Source organism: Centruroides vittatus, unplaced genomic scaffold (assembly GCF_030686945.1).
Source record: "Centruroides vittatus isolate TY-2023 unplaced genomic scaffold, ASM3068694v2 contig_1049, whole genome shotgun sequence".
NCBI lineage: Eukaryota > Metazoa > Arthropoda > Arachnida > Scorpiones > Buthidae > Centruroides > Centruroides vittatus.
The window spans coordinates 518,827-540,180 of record NW_027120677.1 but is presented as its reverse complement, the minus strand read 5'-3'; the positions used below and the strand labels follow the sequence as shown (position 1 = coordinate 540,180).

General features: G+C 35.5%; 1 protein-coding gene and 1 long non-coding RNA gene across 2 annotated transcripts; both read left to right on the top strand.

Annotated features, from left to right (window-relative positions):
• Positions 1-1,729: 1,729 nt before the first annotated feature.
• On the top strand, positions 1,730-18,196 carry LOC136970493 (uncharacterized). The gene is made up of 12 exons (XM_067264943.1): positions 1,730-1,747; positions 1,871-2,080; positions 2,146-2,299; positions 5,918-6,012; positions 7,596-7,725; positions 7,850-8,044; positions 15,474-15,528; positions 15,686-15,875; positions 16,158-16,311; positions 16,796-16,890; positions 16,977-17,106; positions 17,840-18,196. Exons 2-12 carry the CDS (start codon positions 1,896-1,898, stop codon positions 18,035-18,037), a joined length of 1,581 nt encoding a protein of 526 aa, XP_067121044.1. The 5' UTR covers positions 1,730-1,747; positions 1,871-1,895; the 3' UTR covers positions 18,038-18,196.
• On the top strand, positions 8,643-9,817 carry LOC136970730 (uncharacterized). Its single transcript, XR_010880023.1, has 2 exons — positions 8,643-8,755; positions 9,665-9,817. It is a non-coding gene; the product is annotated as an uncharacterized lncRNA (long non-coding RNA).
• Positions 18,197-21,354: the final 3,158 nt, after the last annotated feature.

Genomic DNA, 21,354 nt, shown 5'->3' with positions numbered 1-21,354 from the left:
GGATCATTGTTTGTAATTGTTCATATGATTCGTAAGGTTGGAAGTCACTACTTTCACCCACTCGCGGGACTGGGTGTACATTTTGATAGTTTTTTAATATTTGCTCTTTTGGAATATTTTTTAAACTCGCTTAGATCATAGAGAAAACAAAAATTTTCAAAATGTTGATTTAAAGACGTAAATCTCGAATCCATATTGCTTCTTATAGAATCAATCACGGTGTTAAAAAATCTGTTTCGTACCGGATTTTGGGAGACTGTATAGGTTGATCGCTGCCTTCATAATCGAACATCCTTTTCTTTTTGGCTACCCTTCATTTTTAAAGTCTTTTGGCAGTTCATAACTGCTATTCTCAATAAACTGACGAGCGTCAGACAAGCATTTTTCGAATCCAGCGTGAAAGTAACGTAAACAAACAGAATGGGAAATCCCCAGCTCCGGCTGGCGGGGATTCCCCGCGATAGCAACGCATCGCCAGCAGATGTTGCTAGACTAAATAAAAATAAATTTGATATGTCAATATATTTATCGTTTTATGACGAGTACATTTTTTTCGTTGCGTCCACGGCTTTTAAGTAATGCATAAACCTTCGAGGCGCGAGGCCCCTCGGACCGCGAGGCCGTAGGCGGTGGCCCACGTCGCCCACGCCTTACGCCGCCTCTGCTTCGTTTCACCTGTCGCCATTAACAACGAACAATAATCAAGAGTTTAGTTTTGTTCAAATGTATTAAACAGAAGATATCAATTCATAGAAGTTATAAATTCGAAGAAGTAGATTATTACTAATATTGTAAATTATAAGTAAAAAAGAATCCCTTTAACGTTAAAATTTGTTCGCTGTTACGTAAGCCTGACACTGTTCAGACGTTTCTCGCCAAGATCGGTCGCCTATCAACGCGAGCATTTTGTTATAAATTCGCATTTCCGATGAAAGTTGAAGACTTTGCTTCAGAATCGTGACAACCATAAACGACGAGTTGAACTCTTTAACGCCAGAAGAAATAAAACATTTTACTGTCGCCCAGTTGAAAGCTGATTTACGTTTGTGGCAACTTTCTCTTGCTGGAAGCAAAGACTTTAATTTCTCGCATTGTAGATGATAATACAAAAAGAAAACAGCAGGAACTCGTTACTTTTAGGATACAATCAAATGACAAAGATGATGATGCTAAAATAATTCCTGACAGTGCGGAATTATTAAAACAAATCCAACTGTTACAAAAACAAGTTGAAACCCCAAATAATCGCACCGATATATCACAATTTCCTGCACCTACTTCGCAACTGGATCCTAATATTGCCGCAGTTCTGACCACGCTAATGGAATCTCAAAGACAGTTGATTGAGACAAATAAATTCGCCAAGTACCATTCAAATCACGCCAACTAATGACACAGCAAATTCCATTCTGTTTTGCTGACTGTCCTCGAAACTACCACTGAAGGTGGTAGTTTCAAGGACAATGGTGGGAATAAAATACCGTATTTCGTTGCAAAAAGAAATTCAATGACAATTGATAATTTCAAATTTATTGAGGTAAAAAGAATGTAGAGGTGGCTATAGACGATGTACTGTACAGTACATGTACTACATAGTACGTAATACAGACGTGCTACAAGTGATTGTTAATCCAAAACACGTGATTAACTATTAATCACAAAGGTTGCAGGAGGTTGTAGAGTTTAATTAGATATCCTCTCTTGTATATTATCGACAGATTGTACTGTACAACTATTAGTAACAAGGGTAAGGCTTTCTTCTCGTTTTAATTCATAAATAAAAATTTAGGTTGGTAATAAAATTTACATCCATTAATAATTAGTTATGTATTAAATAACATTAAGTTTAATTATTATTTAATTCCATTAGGCGTTTCTGAAATTCTGCTTTATACATGGATCGCTGGGTAGATAGAGTAGCCTTAGTTACGGGTGCTTCTACGGGTATAGGTGCCTCCATTTGTAAAGGATTGGTAAGAAATGGGATGAAAGTCGTTGGTTGCGCTAGAAATGTAGATGCCATCGAAAAAATAGCCGAAGAATTGTCGTCTTTTACTCATGGTGAATTGTTACCCATAAAGTAAGTCATTCTGAATTTCTGGTATAAATCTACATGCTTTTTATTCTAATTGAGGATTGTTCTAGATGTGATTTAACTAACGAATTGGAAATCTTGCACATGTTTCAAGAAATTAAAAAACATTATGGACGAATCGATGTATGCATTAATAATGCTGGTCTCTCTAAAAACTGTCCCTTAATGAGTGGTAACACGGATCATTGGAGAAATCTTCTAGACGTAAGTAGTGTTGGATGGTTCTAGATAATAAGTAGCTTGTTTAGCGTACGTTCTTGTTAGTTAGAATAGCTCGCTAACTTTACTATTAGCGCGCTATTTGCTATTAACTGATACTAGTGAAGTTAAATAACCTAAACTGACTAGATTTTGGTACACAGAAAACGTTCTCTCTCTCCTGTTCCCGCGTCATCGCCCATCCTTCATACCGAATCGCTTGCGTATGTCATAGATAAAAATAGGAAGACCGTAATTTATTGGTAAACAGCAAATTCAAAAGAATTTTATTCTATTAATTCACTTCACACATATGCTGGAACAATTCTCGATAGCTTTTCTCGTTAACTCTTTTCGTCTTGTGGGCACTAAGAGGACCTCTTTACTAAGTCAGTTGTTGGTTCGGCCAGGTACACAATGAGCTGCCGGGTGACGAAGAACATATTCGGACGGACCACAACCCGAAAAATAACCTCCGGGATCGAATACTGACGGATCGATCCCTGATCCCTCAGAACTGTAGGTTGCCACCTTCGACCATGTTTAAATAGCTTAGTGTAAGTACTTTTCATAGGAATGCCTCTTTCGCAACAGTGGTTTGTTTTCCGGCAGAAATTCAGAAAACGCCACGGAGCTGAATTGCAAATGTATTTTGCAATGTTAATAATAAATAATAAGTGTTTATACTATTATTTGTCCCGGCAAACCACATCTGTAGTGATACATGGTACCGGTACGATGTTTTTTGTTTTCGTTTGCAAACAACCATCTTTCCGACTACGTAATAAGGTACACTACATCTAGTGTATGTCACTGTTTATTTACAGATATTCGAGCTTTTAAAATGAACTGAGGTTCTAAAAAGGGGAAATCGCCGAAAATCTGAAATACAAAACATTTTTCTGGAAACTCCAGGAATGTGGGGCATTTCAGCGTCTCCACAAAACCTTTTAGAACATGATTTGGAGATCAAAATACGAAACGTGTGCGCGATCCCATACAATACAGAATGTCTGGTCCCTTATATAAACATATAAACCAAAGGTGAAATAACTTCACTTCGAACTATGGTTAGAAAATATAATGCAGGCCACTCCCCTCCCAACCCACTCTCGCCATAAAAGATGGGAATTGCACCCGCCCCCCAAATAGCCTTTAACCTTTGACTGAAAAAAAAGAATATGCCGAACAAAAATAGCTTGCGATCCATGATCAAAGGAATTGATAGTAGGCTTTTCTCTTGACACGTTCGAATCCCTGTTGGCTCTGGGTCCTAGTTCGGCCTCACCACTGCGCAATTGTAGTTACGGCACTGATATAAACTGTTATGCTAGAACATAGAAACTATTAATGGCAAAATATGAACTAGTTTTTGTTTAGTGATGTAAAGAACACAGGAAACATAGCATTATATTGATATCAGTACAATTGAGGTCACATTAATTAACTATTGGGTAATACTATTGAGTAAGAGTATATATACTGTATATACATACTCTTGTATGATTAATATTTATTAAGAAAATGTGTTTTTTCCTCTGTTGCAGCATTTTTGTACGTATTACCCAATAGTTAATTAATGTGACCTCAATTTTACTGATATATATATATATATACAGTAGAGCGTCGATAAGTGGAACGTCGGTAAGTGGAATGGCCAGAAAGTGGAACGATTTTCAGTCGGACTGTGTCGTGCTGAATCGAATGTTTTTGATACTAAATTTACTTCTAAAGTATAATTTTCATGTTTTTTATATTCTTTAATATATTTATTTTGTTTGTACAAAATGCAGAAATAATTTTTAACGATACGATAGCCTCGATGATTATTATAAAAATTTTCGTTAGGCTTAAAATCGACGAAAATTCAACACGAAGCGACACGCAACGGAGAAAAATTCAACAGGAAGCGATACGCAACGGAGAAAAATTTGAACATCGGACAGGTTAATGTATTTTTTCGTACAAAGTCGGAAACTGGAACAAATCATTAACTGGAAGGACCCCAGTTCCCAATTGGTTCCACTTTTCGACGCTCTACTGTATATTATTAATTTACAACTAATTGTATTTAAATTAATTTATCAAAAATGCGCGGTAATTTTCGTTGTCAGTTTTTCTCAGTACAGTATTTCAATTAATTAAGAAACAAAATTTGGCATGGTATCTTGTATATAAGTGACATTAATGATATTAAATTTTGGTGGTTAAAGGCCAAGGATTGGAGAGAGAGAGAGACGTGTGATATCTCGGGTAGGATCGGACTTAATGAAGAGTTTACTTATTAGCATTTACAATTTCTATGAAACTCATCTCCACCCTAAAAATTTAAGCCCTTTGCCATTTTATAATAATTAGTAATACAAAAGTTATGTTTACTACGTCGGTGCTTTCTGATGGGACTTAACGCCCCTAAACGAAAAATAGGCGCGATAAACGAACAAAACACAAGAACAATGCAATCGATGTCGATTCGGCATGTACATTACAAGGATGGCCTCTTCTGCACCTAATAAGTGCAAGGATCGCTTCTTTCTTTCCGGCTGTGCCTCAATTCCATCGCTATTCGACAGTCGAATCGCAATAAAATTGAGACGGAGCCGGACCTAGTTTCCGTCTTTCTTTGATGGTATAGACCAGTGGTGCCAAATCTACGGGTTAGGCCACCTGACCGAACATATTTGACACATCACTGAGCGACCATTTAAGAATTATATCAACAGTTTATGGGACGGTGGATTCGTTTACGTCTGACAATTGCTGACGATGGAGGAGGGAAATGAGTCTTTGATGACGTAACATTTCATCCGTCGTTTATTTTTCTCTCCAGTCATCACAGAATTACCTAAAAATATTTTTGCGTATTTTGGTTTAAATGTCTGAACTAATGACATACCTGGGGGTGAAGATACTTTGATTTCTGATAACTGGTGATGATAGAGAAGAGGATCAAAAAGAGGTAAATTTTTTACGACAAAATACCTGAACGGTCCCTTATAAATGATAGAAATAGGGCTTCCTTTTGTATATATGGAATATACAAAATATTTGTGGCTCCCCCTAAGTACGACTTATGCGCAGTTTGACCTGCTAATTGAAACCGCTAGTCTAGACAGTCGTTCTTGTATCGTGGTCTCTCTCTACTTTTAAACGTAAAACTCCTCTTATATCCTATAATTATTTTACTTTTTAATTACTTTATTTCTATATATTACGTTCTTTTGTGCTTTGTTCTTTATTGTTAGTTAAACTAGTTAAATCCTCCTTAGTCCTTTAGACATGGAATTTTATAGCGACTCTGTAAGCCCATCTATAATCCCTTTTTTTTCTATAATCAAATGTCTGAATGTCTTTAAAAATTCTTAATTTTTTTCCATTTAAGTCCTGATATTGTATATTATGCTACATATGATCATTTTCACCTTCTAAGCAAACATACATAAACTTATAGAGAAAAAAATTAATAGTCAGAAAAATGACTTACTGTCATTCTATTGAATTGCATATACCAAGTCTTGGATTTGCTGAAACACCCCACTGTTTATTGAAGTAATTTTATATTTCTAATAGAATTATATAATTTATAACATTAAAAAATCAGTTATTGCAATGGTATTTTATTAGGTTAACGTCTTGGCTTTGTGTATTTGTACCCGTGAAGCAATAAAACTGATGAAAGAAAAAGAAATAGATGATGGACAGATAATACATATCAGCAGGTAATTATATATTTAAAATAAAAACAAAAATTATTTGAAATTTCTTTATCAATTAGAAATAAAGATGTAACAAATACTTTGTAGTTTTTTCTATAAAAAATTATTTGTTAATAGATATGTAAATAGATATGTTAATGCAAAGACTGAATTTTCTTTTATTTCCTATACTTACCACAGGAAAATTTTATATTGTATTCCATAAACTTGATGAAAATAATTAACTTACATAAAATACATTATGCACAGTAATTATTCTCTTATGTAAGACATATAAATAGTTAATATAATATTTTTTACTTTATATATTATATATTAAAATGCATAACAATTATAATGAAAATAATCATATTATTTATTTCCTTGTTAAATAGATTTTTTAGTTTAAATTGGCAATTCTAGCTCAAATATGTGTAGGAGTGATGTCTGATGGTGTTGCAAGAGCCATTCTATATATTCCCACAGAGAATAAGTTCTACATTTTATTGTCACTTGTAATAAAACATGTTCGCATCAGTAGTATCCCTCATTGAAATGTTCAAAATATAATCAATGATGGAATCATTATCTTGAACAAAGAATGCTTCTATTGTGAATCATTTTTATCAATGCTGTTGGCTATAAAGTCAGCATTTGCTACAAGTAACTATTTCCAATACCAAAATGTTGCTTCTATATGAAAACATATCCCAGACAAAGTCTGGCTGAGAATAAATAGCTTAGACACCCCAGTCATCTCTAATAGATATAACATATACAAATAAAATCAATTCAAAAAAGGGAAAAATATATACTGTATATGTATTAATACTGGATAATTTCCTTATAATCCAGATCCAGAAATCATATTAGAATATTTATCATATTTCTTTTTTGTGTAGAAAATAGCTGTGTTATTTATGATAAAACATAAAATGTGCTAGTTAAAAGTTGTCTTTATTCTTCCCATTATTTTTGCATAAAATCTTAATTTTTTCTCCTGTTCTTCTAGAGTTGATCTTTCATATATGTAATTGGAAGCCATTACATTATTCCCCATAGCTAATTTAGAATTTCAATTGTTATAAGGTACATTTGAGAACCTTTCTCTTTCACAACAACTCTAAATTAATTGCCATGTTAAGTCTGGATTTTTAATTAAGACCTGATTCAAATCAGGTCCACAAATTAAAGAATTATTCAGCTATAACAACTTTGGAGATATTTAAAATCTAAATTTTAAGTATTATCTAAAAGCTTAACTCATCCTTAATTTAAGGATAGATAAAGCAGGGAGGACTTCCCAAATTTAAAAAAAAAATACCAATAGGTTATCATTGATACCAAATTAAAAAAATGGTACTTGTGTTTTTATTTGTAAACATTTAGGTAAATCAACCCCTCTACTCTTTTAACCAAAGTGTCCCCATACATCCACCATTATAACAACAATAGCTGGTGTAAACTAAAACAAAATGTTTGCTCCATAATTTTTATTTGGTTATGTTTTTTACATACTCAAATATACCAAATAGTATAACATTATTTGTTAAAAAAAAAACTTTATTAAATAAATTCATACAAAGCCTCGATAAACTTTTCGTTAGCGTGCTTGGATGTAAAGTTATTACGCCATTTGGATCGAGTTTTTATTGCGGAACAAAGCATATGGTAAATGCATTGGCAGAAGGATTAAGACAAGAATTAAGAGAGGAGAAAAGTAAAATAAGAGTTTGTGTAAGTTTTCAGTGTTTAACTTTTTATAGCTCGGTTTATAGAAATCATTTTATAACACCGATAGAATATAATTGATATATACTGTAATATATTTTGATATGTTTATATGCATGTTTTATTGTAGTGCATTAGTCCCGCTCTAGTGAAAACAGAATTTATATCAAGAATGGTTGAAAGTACAGAAATTGCCCAAGAGTTTTATGAAAGCAGAAACTCGCTTCAACCTGAAAATGTTGCAGAAACTGTTCTGAATGTATTGAAAATGCCAAAACATGTTGATATTAATGATATTATTATACAGACCACTTTACCATCAATATAATTTAGTCCAAAAAAAAACATTTTTTTATAATCCTAAATAATTGATCTCAGATTATTTCACTTGGTTCTAATTGATATTATGGATGTTAAATGATACAAAAAGATGTAAGAATTATCCGTGTTTTCCGTTCACTAATTATCACGGATGATCGGGATGTTATATTAATATAAGTAACCACGGGGTTAATGTTACCTTAGGTGCCAATATGGCGGCTCGTCTCTGATTCCAGCAAGTGGGACGCACGTTCTAACCTAACCTATTCTAATAATTTGGTAGCTAATAATTATGGTAATTTATTAGAATAGGTTAGGTTAGAACGTGCGTCCCACTGTTTCCTTGCTGGAATCAGAGACGAGCCACCATCTTGGCACCTAAGGTAACATTAACCAAACATGGTTTATAAAAATTAATATTTTTCGCTTATGAATTAATAAAATCAACTCCAAAATAAAATTTGACGTGTACTTTTAATGTTTATTGTTAATTATTTATTCCGAAACGTTTAATTATTGATCATTTTATATAGATAATCGTTAAATAGTAGCTGTGTTCGTGGGTACTCTAGATCACGTGACAAAACTATCCCGGGGGAGACGTGTCGTCGTTTACTGATAGCAAAGACACACGCGTGAGGGAGACACGTGCATCATCATTGTTTACAAATAACGCGATTTATTCGTTGATAAAAACTGTTTATTTGAAAATTTGGTAAGTTTGTTTTCATATGATTTAATTGTTAATATTTATAATAATGTTAGCTTTCTACGTAATAACATAATGGTTAACTTACATTAGTTTTTAGCTTTTATACAAGGTCTACAGACCTCGCTTTTATACTTTTCACAGTAACTCCCTCTTCTGTCAAATTTTGGCATCAGGAAATGCATAGAGATTTCGGTCATGTCGATTATCAAAAATATAAATATAATATAAAATTATTTTACCTATATATTAATTTGGTAAGCTTCAGATATTGTCCAGCTTCGTTTGAGAGAACGGCGAGGGTACAAACATGGTTCAGGTATCAAAATAAAGCTCCTGCCCTGTACACGGGTCCGTTGCAATCAGAAATAAAGAATTCGCAACCGTTCGGGCGTGGTGAAGCGGCATAGGTACAATGTTGATGAGGAGATAGAGCGGTCCCCTCTCGTTTTGCCTCTTAGCAGATCCTTTGCCATTTGCTATCAAAATCGGCCAATGAAATTACTTCAAAACGGCTCACAACCCATTTTCTCAAAGTGATTAGAACTATTTTGTTATTGTATTTTTCCTACCGCTTCAATATAAAATTCAGTGGCGTGCCGTGACATTTGATGATAGGGAAGCTGTGTTTCTGTAAGAAGCCGACTTTCAGGGGCAATCAGTTAATTGCGCGTCAGTGATGGTCTAGGGTCCATTCGTACGTGCGAATGACAAAAATAAACAATTTATGTACTTTAATTCTAAAATACAAATAATACATACATAATACAATTATAGAAAAACTTGTTTCTTTTTTTTATTTTCTATAAATTAACTCTATTCGGCGATGTTTTCCCGCAAAGTCGTTAATTACTTTATCATAAAAGTCACTCGTCGTTGATTCCATCAACGTATTTAAAAGTTCTTTTTCTATAGAAAGCAACGCTAGCGACGACAATCTTTCCTCCGACTGAGTGTTCCTGGCGAATGTATGAATTCGCTTCATTGTTGAAAAACTACGCTCAACAGACGCACTGGTAGATGGTATTGTAAAAATTAATGATATTAAACCATATAATTCTATTAGTACGTCTTTGTTTAGGTCATCATTAATTATAATATTTTTTATGTCTAAGAGTGACTTGCCAATATAGTCCGGACACGAATATAAATATTGCAATTCACTACGTAATTTACATAAATTAAAAAATTCTCCATAAAATTTACGTAAAGCATTAAAACTCTCTTCGGGAAATTGTTTTTCATAATATTTAAAATTATTAAAATCTAAAAGTGATAAAAATTCTAGAGATTTTATGTCGGCAAATCTGTCAATACAATTTTGTATCAATGTATCCATTATTTCATAAAACAGACGTCTATATAAATCCTTTTTAGACTCAATATCAGTATGTCTCATTCCTCTTTTTGGTTGAATTTCTAAAAAAGTTTCATCTTTTTTCAAAGCGTCCCAAATCAAATCAAAATCATTTCTTTTCTGTCGTAAAAAATCAATAAAGTGATTTATTCTAGTAATACAATATGCTATATTAAAATTTTTTTTTGTAATATATCAAAAAGGATATCTGAATGTGCAAATATTTGATGAAAAACTAGTAATAAAAAGTGAAAATCAAAATCTATTAAATAATGGTATAATCCTCTTGCGGCAATTGTAGTATCAGAATCCCATTGTTCTGGACTTTCAACCATATTCAACAACAAAAGTTTTAATTCTTCTTTATACTCCATAACGCAGTTTACAATCCTGCTATTGTAATTCCATCTAATAGGTGTGGCTGAAGGAAAACGCTTATTGACTTCTAGATCTAAGGCGTGAGATCTTTTAGAAGATTTAGAAAAAAATGAAGAAAATCCTGTCATAGTTTGAAAAAATATTTTACATTCTTTTATATATCCAACAGATTGAGAGAAAACTAGGTTCAATCTGTGAGCATAACAGTGTACGAAAATAGCATGTTTGGATATTTCTTTAATTTTAGCTCGGACACCATTATGTTGTCCGGCCATTACGGCAGCACCGTCGTATGTTTGTGCCACTAATTTTTTAGTGCATTGAAATTCGTCTAAGTAACTCTTAATGTGAGTGAATAACGAATTTGCGTCTCTGTTCTCACTCGCATCAGTAAAGCCCACAAATCTTTCTTCGACGTTACCGTTTTCTTTCACGTAACGAAATACAGTCGACATCTGGGCTCTGTGGCTAATGTCCGTTGTTTCATCTACAATTATAGCAACAAATTTTGCGTTTTCAATTTCTTTTTTAATTTCTTGCAATAAAACGTTTCCTAACGAATTAACGAGCTCATTTTGAATTTTGTTCGATAAGCCAGTAAAAACTGTAGACTTCTCTAAATGCATTTTTAATTGATTATCTGACGTACTTAATAAAGAAACGAGTTCAATATAATTACCTCTGTTATTAGATTCAATACATTCCCTATGCCCTCTAAATGCCAATTCTTGCTTTGCTAAAAAGCATGTAATATCTATTAATTTAGATACAATATATCTATTAGCCGTAACTATCTTGTTATAATTTTCAATATTAATTTTATATTGTTTACTAATGTTAAATTCTATTCTATTTTGATTTCCAAATTGCTTCAATTTTACGAAAGAATCGATGTGACATTTACGATTTTCGTGTCTTTTTCTAGCTTTACTCAAATTATTTAAATCGTCAAAGCCATTCTTATTCCACACACTAATTTCATTTGAAAATAATAGGCAAGGCCAACAAAACAATTTTTGCATTTTTATGCATCCACAAAGCCATTTTACGTCTTGATAAATTTTATCGTGAAAATGTCGAACAAATTTTTTTGTCGAAGTACTTATATTTAATTTAGGCGTTGGTCTTTCTCTTTTAATAATGGCTTCTTTTTCATTATATTGTCTTGAGCCAAAACTTTTTTAAAGTAAATTTTCAATATCACAATTACAGTTTAAATCGCTAGCCATGATATAAGGGCTAAAATTAAAAATAAAATTATTAAAACTTACTTAGTAAAATAAAATTTGTGATGGATATACAATTATACATACCTGGTACAAAATATTCAATTGTATGAATATACTTTTGCGAAGAAACGTATATAAAAATAACATAAATAAATAACGACTAACCCGTTACAAAGCTACACATCCACAAGAGCCGAATTATCGGGCTAGAGTTGGCTATAATAAATAAATAATTAATAAGACAATTTGGCACTAGAGCTCGGCGTTAGGCGCCATCTCTTACTAAACTTAATAATTATAATTAAATTAAATAAATAATTTTAATAATTTGGAACTGGAGGAAAAGAAATCGGCCCGAAGCGGGACTCGAACCCGCAACTTCTGCTATCCGTGCAGACACGTTACCAGTTACGCTACCCGGACCTTCGGTCCGATCGCCTCCTCCAGTATATATAAGCTAACACGACGACCATTGACGGTCATGACGTGGGCACTTGATGTGTCCCCAGCCGGCATTGTAATGACCGTCAATGGTCGTCGTGTTAGCTTATATATACTGGAGGAGGCGATCGGACCGAAGGTCCGGGTAGCGTAACTGGTAACGTGTCTGCACGGATAGCAGAAGTTGCGGGTTCGAGTCCCGCTTCGGGCCGATTTCTTTTCCTCCAGTTCCAAATTATTAAAATTATTTATTTAATTTAATTATAATTATTAAGTTTAGTAAGAGATGGCGCCTAACGCCGAGCTCTAGTGCCAAATTGTCTTATTAATTATTTATTTATTATAGCCAACTCTAGCCCGATAATTCGGCTCTTGTGGATGATATAAAAATAACATAAAATATTGTTTATTTTTAAATATTTAAACAATCCACTGAGTTAAAATTGCTCCCTGCGAGTGGCTCACGAATGGAAACAGAGACGATTTTGGTAGGTGTACAGTGAATGCATGCGTGACAAATCCCGAGGGTGCCGATACCGGTCAATGTCAAATGCCTCTTTTGTCGCATCACTAGTATATCTCAAAGGACGCGACAGGGCCGTTGTAAATTTTAAACGTTTCTCACCATAGATGTAAATATGTTAAACTTAATAGTCATTTGTTTTCTAACTACTGCAATTCGTTTTAGTACCAGGTATACACGGAAATCAGTTCCCCACTGTACTGAACTAGTAATTGCTTCGGTTAAGCTTTTGTTTAAGTCAGCAGGGTTTTACTTATGTCACCATTCCCTAATCTCTTAATTATTTAACTACTTCTTAGTAGAAATAACTCGAAACCAGTTACTTTGTACTCGAATATCTGTAGTCTTGGGAAAAAAGTGGAAAGAAATTTTTATGACAACCGATACTTAGATCGTACATTTAAGGAAAATAAATTCTAGAGCTTTTTTTGTACCATTGTACGTCTCATTCATTAAATTTGGTTGTAAATAATGATGCCAAAGTAACAGTTAATTTTTTAACATTATACAAGAATTGTACACGTTTTTTCTGCATTCCCTTACAGATGGGACATACTATAATCGTAATATCACCGGTTTAACATCGAAACCCGTAAGTAATATAAGATGGGAGAGCGGAATAAATGTATCAAATATTTTAATGGATTTTTTTTAAACTCCCGTCAACTATACAGAACTATCATAAAAACATGCCAGTAAACTCCTATCGGTTGGGTTAAGTTATAAATCTAGTCTAGAGTGGGCAACCTTTTTTATAACACGGGCCAGAATAAATTTTACGTTTTTCCGCGGGCCGTAGTAGTTAATTGACGCCTTTTTGTGACTCGTAATTTTTTTAGTCTGCAAATATGAAATAAATAAATAAAAAGTTAATTACTACATTTATTTCTCTTATCGTTTTCGAAAATTACAAAGAATTGGAAAATTAACTATTAATTAGTTATTTTTCCAATTTAATAATCTATTAAAGATCTCGCGGGCCGGATAGAAACTTTTCGCGAGCCGTAGCTGGCCCGCGGGCCGGGGTTGCCCGCCGTTGATCTAGTCTACTCGTGATTCACGTAATCGGGCGAGAGCGGCCGAATATCTAGCAGGCAGGCGGCTAAACAGCCCACAACCGGTCCGGGATATAAAGTTAGAAGCTTTATGTGTGAAGCATCCACCAGCTAAACCGGGTGAGGTTGGTGCACTGTAAACCGCATGTGCTAATGCCTATATAATCTGGCTGATTGGAGACTGACCCGGTTTCGACATTCCTTCCGCCACCGAATTATTCGAATATACAATAGCAATCTTATCGTTTTTTTTTTCACATGTAGTATAGAAATTTGTAAAAGATACATAATGCAGTTATAATAAAATATTAATTTTAATTAATTCAAAGTACGTTAAAATATGAAAATTTATATTTTATAAAATTCAAGGGAAAGTCATTGGAAGGTGGAATCGGCGCTTCCATCGCTTCCAATGACGGCACGCCACTGATAAAATTAAAAAACAAACAAAAAAAAATTGCATTTAAGCTTTGTTCTCTCCGTTTTATGAGAGGTGGGGGACCTCACCGACGATAAGAGAGACGGACGGTCGAACCGGCGTCAATAAACGGGTGATTTATTCCTGTAAACGGAGCCGGGGAAACGGAGAAATTGGGTGCTGTAGAATTTAATTGTCACATTCTCGGTCGTAGATGGTGAGGGAGAGAGAAGGAGTGATACCGATAGAAGCTTTTACGGTCACCCGACACCGGATCTAAAGCGAAAAAACAAACGCTTTTTCGGAGGGGGCCGTGCGGGGACACAGCTGTGTCCTCTCCGAAAGGAAAGAAAAACATTTTCTGTTATTTACGGGACAGTTTTCGAGAAAGAACGTAACCCTACCCGTCGGGGGGAGATAGAGGGTGATCAATACTCCAGGCCCGAATCGCGTCCGTTGTAACAGCGCGGGGACCAATAGAAATGCGGTAAACCAACAGTTCGGACAAACCAAAAATCAGAATTTGGGACAAAATTGTATAAAAACCCGTGTCTTCAAGGACATGGGGTGGTCTGCACGATAAAATGCGTTTTTATCCCAGTAGCGTAGTATCATGCACCGGGCGCCACTCTCAGAGGGGGGCCCAAATGGTCTCCAAGACAAACTATATGTGCTTCTGGAGGGGGAAAGGGGCGCCAATAAAGTATCGGGCGCCAGTTATGTTCGCTACGCCACTGTATTATACATCCCGACCCCATCGAGGAATCCTGTCACTGGCAGAGACCCTTGTTATCTTGTATTGTAAGAACCTATCTGTTAATTCATTAAACGCAAATTGTATGGTAAATACGTGTCCGCATGAGTCTCTGGGTCCAGTACCGCTACCCCCATACGATCTTAACCTCTCGCATCAATCTGATAGATCGTGAGAAAGGCGAATATTCATGTCTTTTATTACAAGACAGAACATCGTCGGTGGCAGTCTTTACGATAATTATTTTTATTAACTTTCACGAAAGTACTAGTCCACGAGAGATTAAAATAAAAAGAACTGTTTTGGGAACGAAAAGTAAAAGGCATAAGGTAAGGATATTACTTACTGTTACATTAAGAAAACAAATAAAAATATTAATTTCTCGAAAACCATTTTTATTATTAAAATAATATAAATTTCAAAATGCACGAAGTACGAAATAACGTTAAACCTACGATGACCAGAAAGAAAATGGCGCCGTTATCACGAACAATCGTAGATAGCAATTGTGGTAAAATATAAATTTTGGGCTTTATTTCAAACGACATCTGTAGACACTTTTTTGATTAATTCGCGTATCGGTACGTTTTCAAGGCTGTTCTCTTCCAATACACTTCAGAAATGGTACGAGTTCTGTTGGTAACTGTTGTACTGTACTTATCAGCTAGTTCGTAACTTTTTATCGTATTGGATGATAAACTTTTAGAACAGTTTGTGTTATCCTTATCGCAAAAATGTTTCTAGATAAATCTGTAACATAGTTTTTTTTATTTGCGAATAGGAAATATGGATCGTTGGATGAATAGAGTAGCTCTTGTAACGGGAGCGTCAGCAGGAATCGGCGCATCTATTTGTAAAGAATTGGTGAAAAATGGGATGAAAGTCGTGGGTTGTGCCAGAAATGTGGATGCCATTAAGAAAATAGCCGAAGAGCTAGCAAGTCTCTCTCCGGGAGAACTATTACCTATCAAGTAAGTTGTTTTTAAGTGTGTAGTTACGAAGAAAAGAAAGTAATAACGGTTATTTATGGAAAAAAATCAGTCATATTCAACACAGCTCAAGCTAAAGATGGAGATTGTCTATAGTGAGATTTTATTAAATTGTGTAATTAATAAATATTAAAGTGAAGGAAATTTCGTGAGTTTTAGTGTGTTTATAAGAATAAAATATAGAATATTTCTAAAATATACAACGTACCCATGATTTTCTTTCATTAATTCGTTTATTTCTTTAAAAAAAAACACGAATTTTAGATGCGATTTAAACAACGACTCGGAGATTTTGGGTATGTTTGAAGAAATTCGGAAACGTTTCGGCCGAATTGATGTATGCATTAACAATGCTGGTTTGTCCTTCGTGTGCCCTTTAATGAACGGTTCGACCGAAAAATGGAGGGAATTATTACAAGTAAGTTTTTCCTTTAACTGAAGCGATTTCTTACAATAATCTTCAGAGAATGTACAACACGTAAATTTCAATACTTTGAAGAATTAGCTCTGATACATCAAAGATTAATTTCTTTTAAAATATAACGTTTAAACAAATAAACTTCTGGTGCGAGGTAACATCGATCTGTGTAAAATATTAAGCGAAAGGCCCCAAATTTTTCGTGCATTTCTTGTACTATAAACAGGGTAGACCAAAATTTTTCTAACATCGAGATTAATGCTCTATTACAACTGAACTATGAGGTATAAATCTTACTCAAATATCATTCAAATTAGCATTTAAAGTCACTTAAGTTACTGCGCGTTTAATGTTTTTTTATTTTTTTCTCGTGCTCAACCTGGGTTTACCTCAAATTATAACCTTGAGCTAAATACTGATGGTGTATTGAGTTCAAATTAATCTATTATTATACACTACCTTTTAACAAGAAATTGTCGTATAGGTTAACGTATTAGCTTTATGCATTTGTACTCGAGAAGCAATCAAACTAATGCGAGAAAAAGGCATCGAGGACGGGCAGATCATACACATTAGCAGGTAATTATGCTAATTAAGCAATTTTTAATCCTCCTCGTGTCATTAATATTTATATTTATATCCCTTTATTACATTTTCTAATTTAGTATGTCCGCATACCGAGTGACCGGGTTACGTGGCACCAATTTTTATGCTGGAACTAAACATATGGTGAGAGCATTAGCCGAAGGATTACGCCAAGAATTAAGAGCCGAAAAAAGCAAAATTAGAGTTTGCGTAAGTGATTTTTAACACTTTTTAAATAAAATCGAAATAGAATTCGGACGAATTAAGAAGTGCAAAAATTAAACAACGATAGGATAAGTTTATGTGATGAAAGAGAAAGCATATTCTGTATTATATATACAGCGTATTGAAAGTGACTGTGAGGGGCTCAGCTTAGTAGCCAAGACGTAATATGTGCCACCATAGCTACGGCTCCGTCTTAATGAACGAACGGCGAATTTTCCCGAGTTTCTGTACATATTATACACAACTGAAGTTGTGTATAATATGCACAGAAACGACACGTAAATGGACAAGTGAAAAGTCACAATTTCGGTATTTGAATACATCAGTGGCGTAGCTAGGGGGTGCGGTAGGTGCGGTCCGCACCGGGCCCATGGAAAACGATAGGCCCATGGGGGCCACAAAATCACGAAAAAAAGACCCGAAAAATTATTTCGGGGCCAGGAGAATCCTAGCTACGCCACCGGAATACATTGCCGTTAGTTGGAAAGAATAAATATTTTCATAAATTATCACAAAGCCATGGCGTAAGACTACAAATGTGGAATTGTGTTCAGAACTCAGATAATTTTGGAAACTATTGTAGATCCATATTGCAGATTCTTACGAGCGAAAGTCCGACGAATCTCACTATTGGATCTGTATTAGTCATAATCTAAATCACTCTACAAGATCTCACTTTCGGTGTTCTTAAAACTGATTTACTTTTATTTCGTTTCAGTGTATCAGCCCGGGTATGGTAGAAACGGAATTCTGGGGAAGAATGATTGAAAATCCAGAACTCGGTAAAGAAAAATACAAAGGACTAAGGTGCCTTCAAGCCGACGACATAGCCAAGACAGTTTTACACGTGTTAGAAATGCCCGAACACGTGGATATCAACGACATACTCGTTAGACCCACGGAACAGCAGTCGTAACAAAAATTTTGCTTTACGAATATGTAATTGCTTAAATTGAATCATACTGAACGTGCAAGTAGTTTCGTACAGTATATTTAAAATTGCATTTGGTACTAATTACACTTCTCTTAATTTTTTTTTTCAATTGGAGTTTTAATAAAGAATGCTTTCAGAAAAGATTCATTTTACTAAATTATAAAACTACTAAATCATTGAAAAAATTGAATGCACAACACAGTATTTTGCCGTAAAATCAGTTTTCCAATCACGAGCAGCAGGCGGTTCTCGAAATCTCAATCTGTAAATAACTTTTGGCATTAGATGGCCAAAAGTCATTCGCATTTATGAAGTTTGCCTGGCACAATATTCTCGATTTTCTGCGTTAAACATAATCGAACTATCTTTACGTAATTAAATTTGAATCACACAATCGACAAAAAGGTCGTTATTTCCTAACGGTTTTTTGTCGATCCCGAAGAGGGTTAGTAAAGCTAACCGAAAACGTTACATTACAGAAATAATTTAACTGCAGAGCGGTGGTGTGCCGTCATTGGAAGCGCCACCATCCACCTTCCAATGACCTTCCCTCGTATTTTCTAAAATATAAATTTTTATATTTTAAATTTATACTTTGAATTAATTAAAATTAATATTTTATTATAACTGCATTATGTATCTTATTAAAAATTCTATACTATATGTGAAAAAAACGATAAGATTGCTATTGTATATTCGAATGTCAGTGGCGGAATGGAAGCGCTTCCGAGACAGCTTCCACGGCGAGAATAACGAATAGTGTAAAGCAGCCAGAGGGCATTGGCGCATGCACTTTACACAGCACCAACCTCAGCCTGTTTAGCCGGTGGAACTACACACGTGTAACGCTTCCAAGGATTCTAGACATTGGCGCATGCGCTTTACACAGCACCAACCTCAGCCTGTTTAGCCGGTGGAACTACACACGTGTAACGCTTCCAAGGATTCTAGACATTGGCGCATGCGCTTTACACAGCACCAACCTCAGCCTGTTTAGCCGGTGGAACTACACACGTGTAACGCTTCCAAGGATTCTAGACATTGGCGCATGCGCTTTACACAGCACCAACCTCAGCCTGTTTAGCCGGTGGAACTACACACGTGTAACGCTTCCAAGGATTCTAGACATTGGCGCATGCGCTTTACACAGCACCAACCTCAGCCTGTTTAGCCGGTGGAACTACACACGTGTAACGCTTCCAAGGATTCTAGGCATTGGCGCATGCGCTTTACACAGCACCAACCTCAGCCTGTTTAGCCGGTGGAACTACACACGTGTAACGCTTCCAAGGATTCTAGGCATTGGCGCATGCGCTTTACACAGCACCAACCTCAGCCTGTTTAGCCGGTGGAACTACACACGTGTAACGCTTCCAAGGATTCTAGACATTGGCGCATGCGCTTTACACAGCACCAACCTCAGCCTGTTTAGCCGGTGGAACTACACACGTGTAACGCTTCCAAGGATTCTAGGCATTGGCGCATGCGCTTTACACAGCACCAACCTCAGCCTGTTTAGCCGGTGGAACTACACACGTGTAACGCTTCCAAGGATTCTAGACATTGGCGCATGCGCTTTACACAGCACCAACCTCAGCCTGTTTAGCCGGTGGAACTACACACGTGTAACGCTTCCAAGGATTCTAGGCATTGGCGCATGCGCTTTACACAGCACCAACCTCAGCCTGTTTAGCCGGTGGAACTACACACGTGTAACGCTTCCAAGGATTCTAGGCATTGGCGCATGCGCTTTACACAGCACCAACCTCAGCCTGTTTAGCCGGTGGAAACTACACACGTGTAACGCTTCCAAGGATTCTATCCCTCAGCCATTGGGTAGGAAGCTATCTGACTAGGTGAATTGTTTAAGATTTAAAAAGTAAAGAGTATTCAATGTTATTTTTACGTACGTTTTTTTGCAAAGTTATATTTAATCACAATATAATTAAAAGAAAATTATAATTATATTGAAAGATTTTCAGACAAAATCTTTAGAATTTTTACCACTTTTAGATGTTAATAATTTTAATATTATGAAAAACAATTTTTCCAAGCGTGTTTTAATTCTTTCAATTAAGTACATTTTGTGGGAAATTTTTTCAATTTATCTAAATTACGTAGCGAATCGCAATATTTATATTCGTGTCCGGAGTATATTGAGAAGTAACTCTTAGACATAAAAAGTATTGTAATTAATGTCGATCCGAACAAAGACGTACTAAAAGAATTATAGGATTTAATATCATTAATTTTTACGGTACCATCGACCGGTGCGTCTGCTGAGCGCAGTTTTTCGACCACGAAGCGAATTCATACATTGGCCAGGAACACTCGGGCGGAGGAAAATTGTCGTCGCTACCGTTGCTTTGGATAGAAAGAGCTTTTAAATACGTCGATGGAGTCGACGACCAGCGACTTTTGTGATAAAGTAATTTGACTTTGCGGAAAAAATGGCCAAATAGAGTTGGTTTATAAAAAATCAAAAAAAAGTTTTTCTATCATAGTTTGTATCGTATCAATTTGTATTATGTATGTATTATTTGTATTTTAGAACTAAAATACATTATGTTTGTCATTTCCAGTAATTGTTTTAAACTTTTATGGAAATGTCATGTACCGGACGGGTCTGACCGGTTACTAAAGACGCGAAAAAACGGTTAATTTAGAGAAAAATTTATTAGTTTAAAAAAACATTAGGTAAAAGTCGTTTGTAGTCGGACACCCATTGTTTATATCAAACTGCCAGGCAGAAACCATATATCGCGGAAGGAAGTCGTCCTACGATCGGTGGAAGATCGAATTGGTCTTCGATTTTGACTTTTCTCCCGCTCCGGGTAAGAGTCTCGTTACGTTTAGTAACCAGGGACCGACCACTCGGGAAGCGTGACTGAAGGAGAACGACCAATCAAAATGGATGAAAGAAAGAACGGAGATTGATATAATCTCCGACAATCCAGGACACCTGGCACTCGGTTAACGTTCCGAATAACCAAAACGCCGTGTGTCAACGCGCAAAAATGAAAAAATATACAATTTCTCGTCTATTGTGCCAACCTGTAACCCGTGCCACTTCGGACTTAGACCGTGTCCCCGACGCCAACAGAGGAAGTCTCCCCGTGCCCTACAGACTTGTCAACGCCACTGTCCCTGGGCTACCTTCGATCGACCATCGAAGAACCAATCGACGCCCGGGACGTCCGAACGGCTGATTGTCCTAAAGCAAACTATTTTGTACATAGTATATGGCTACAGAACTTCCTTATCAAATTAACCTTCGTATCCTGTTAACCAGATAATCT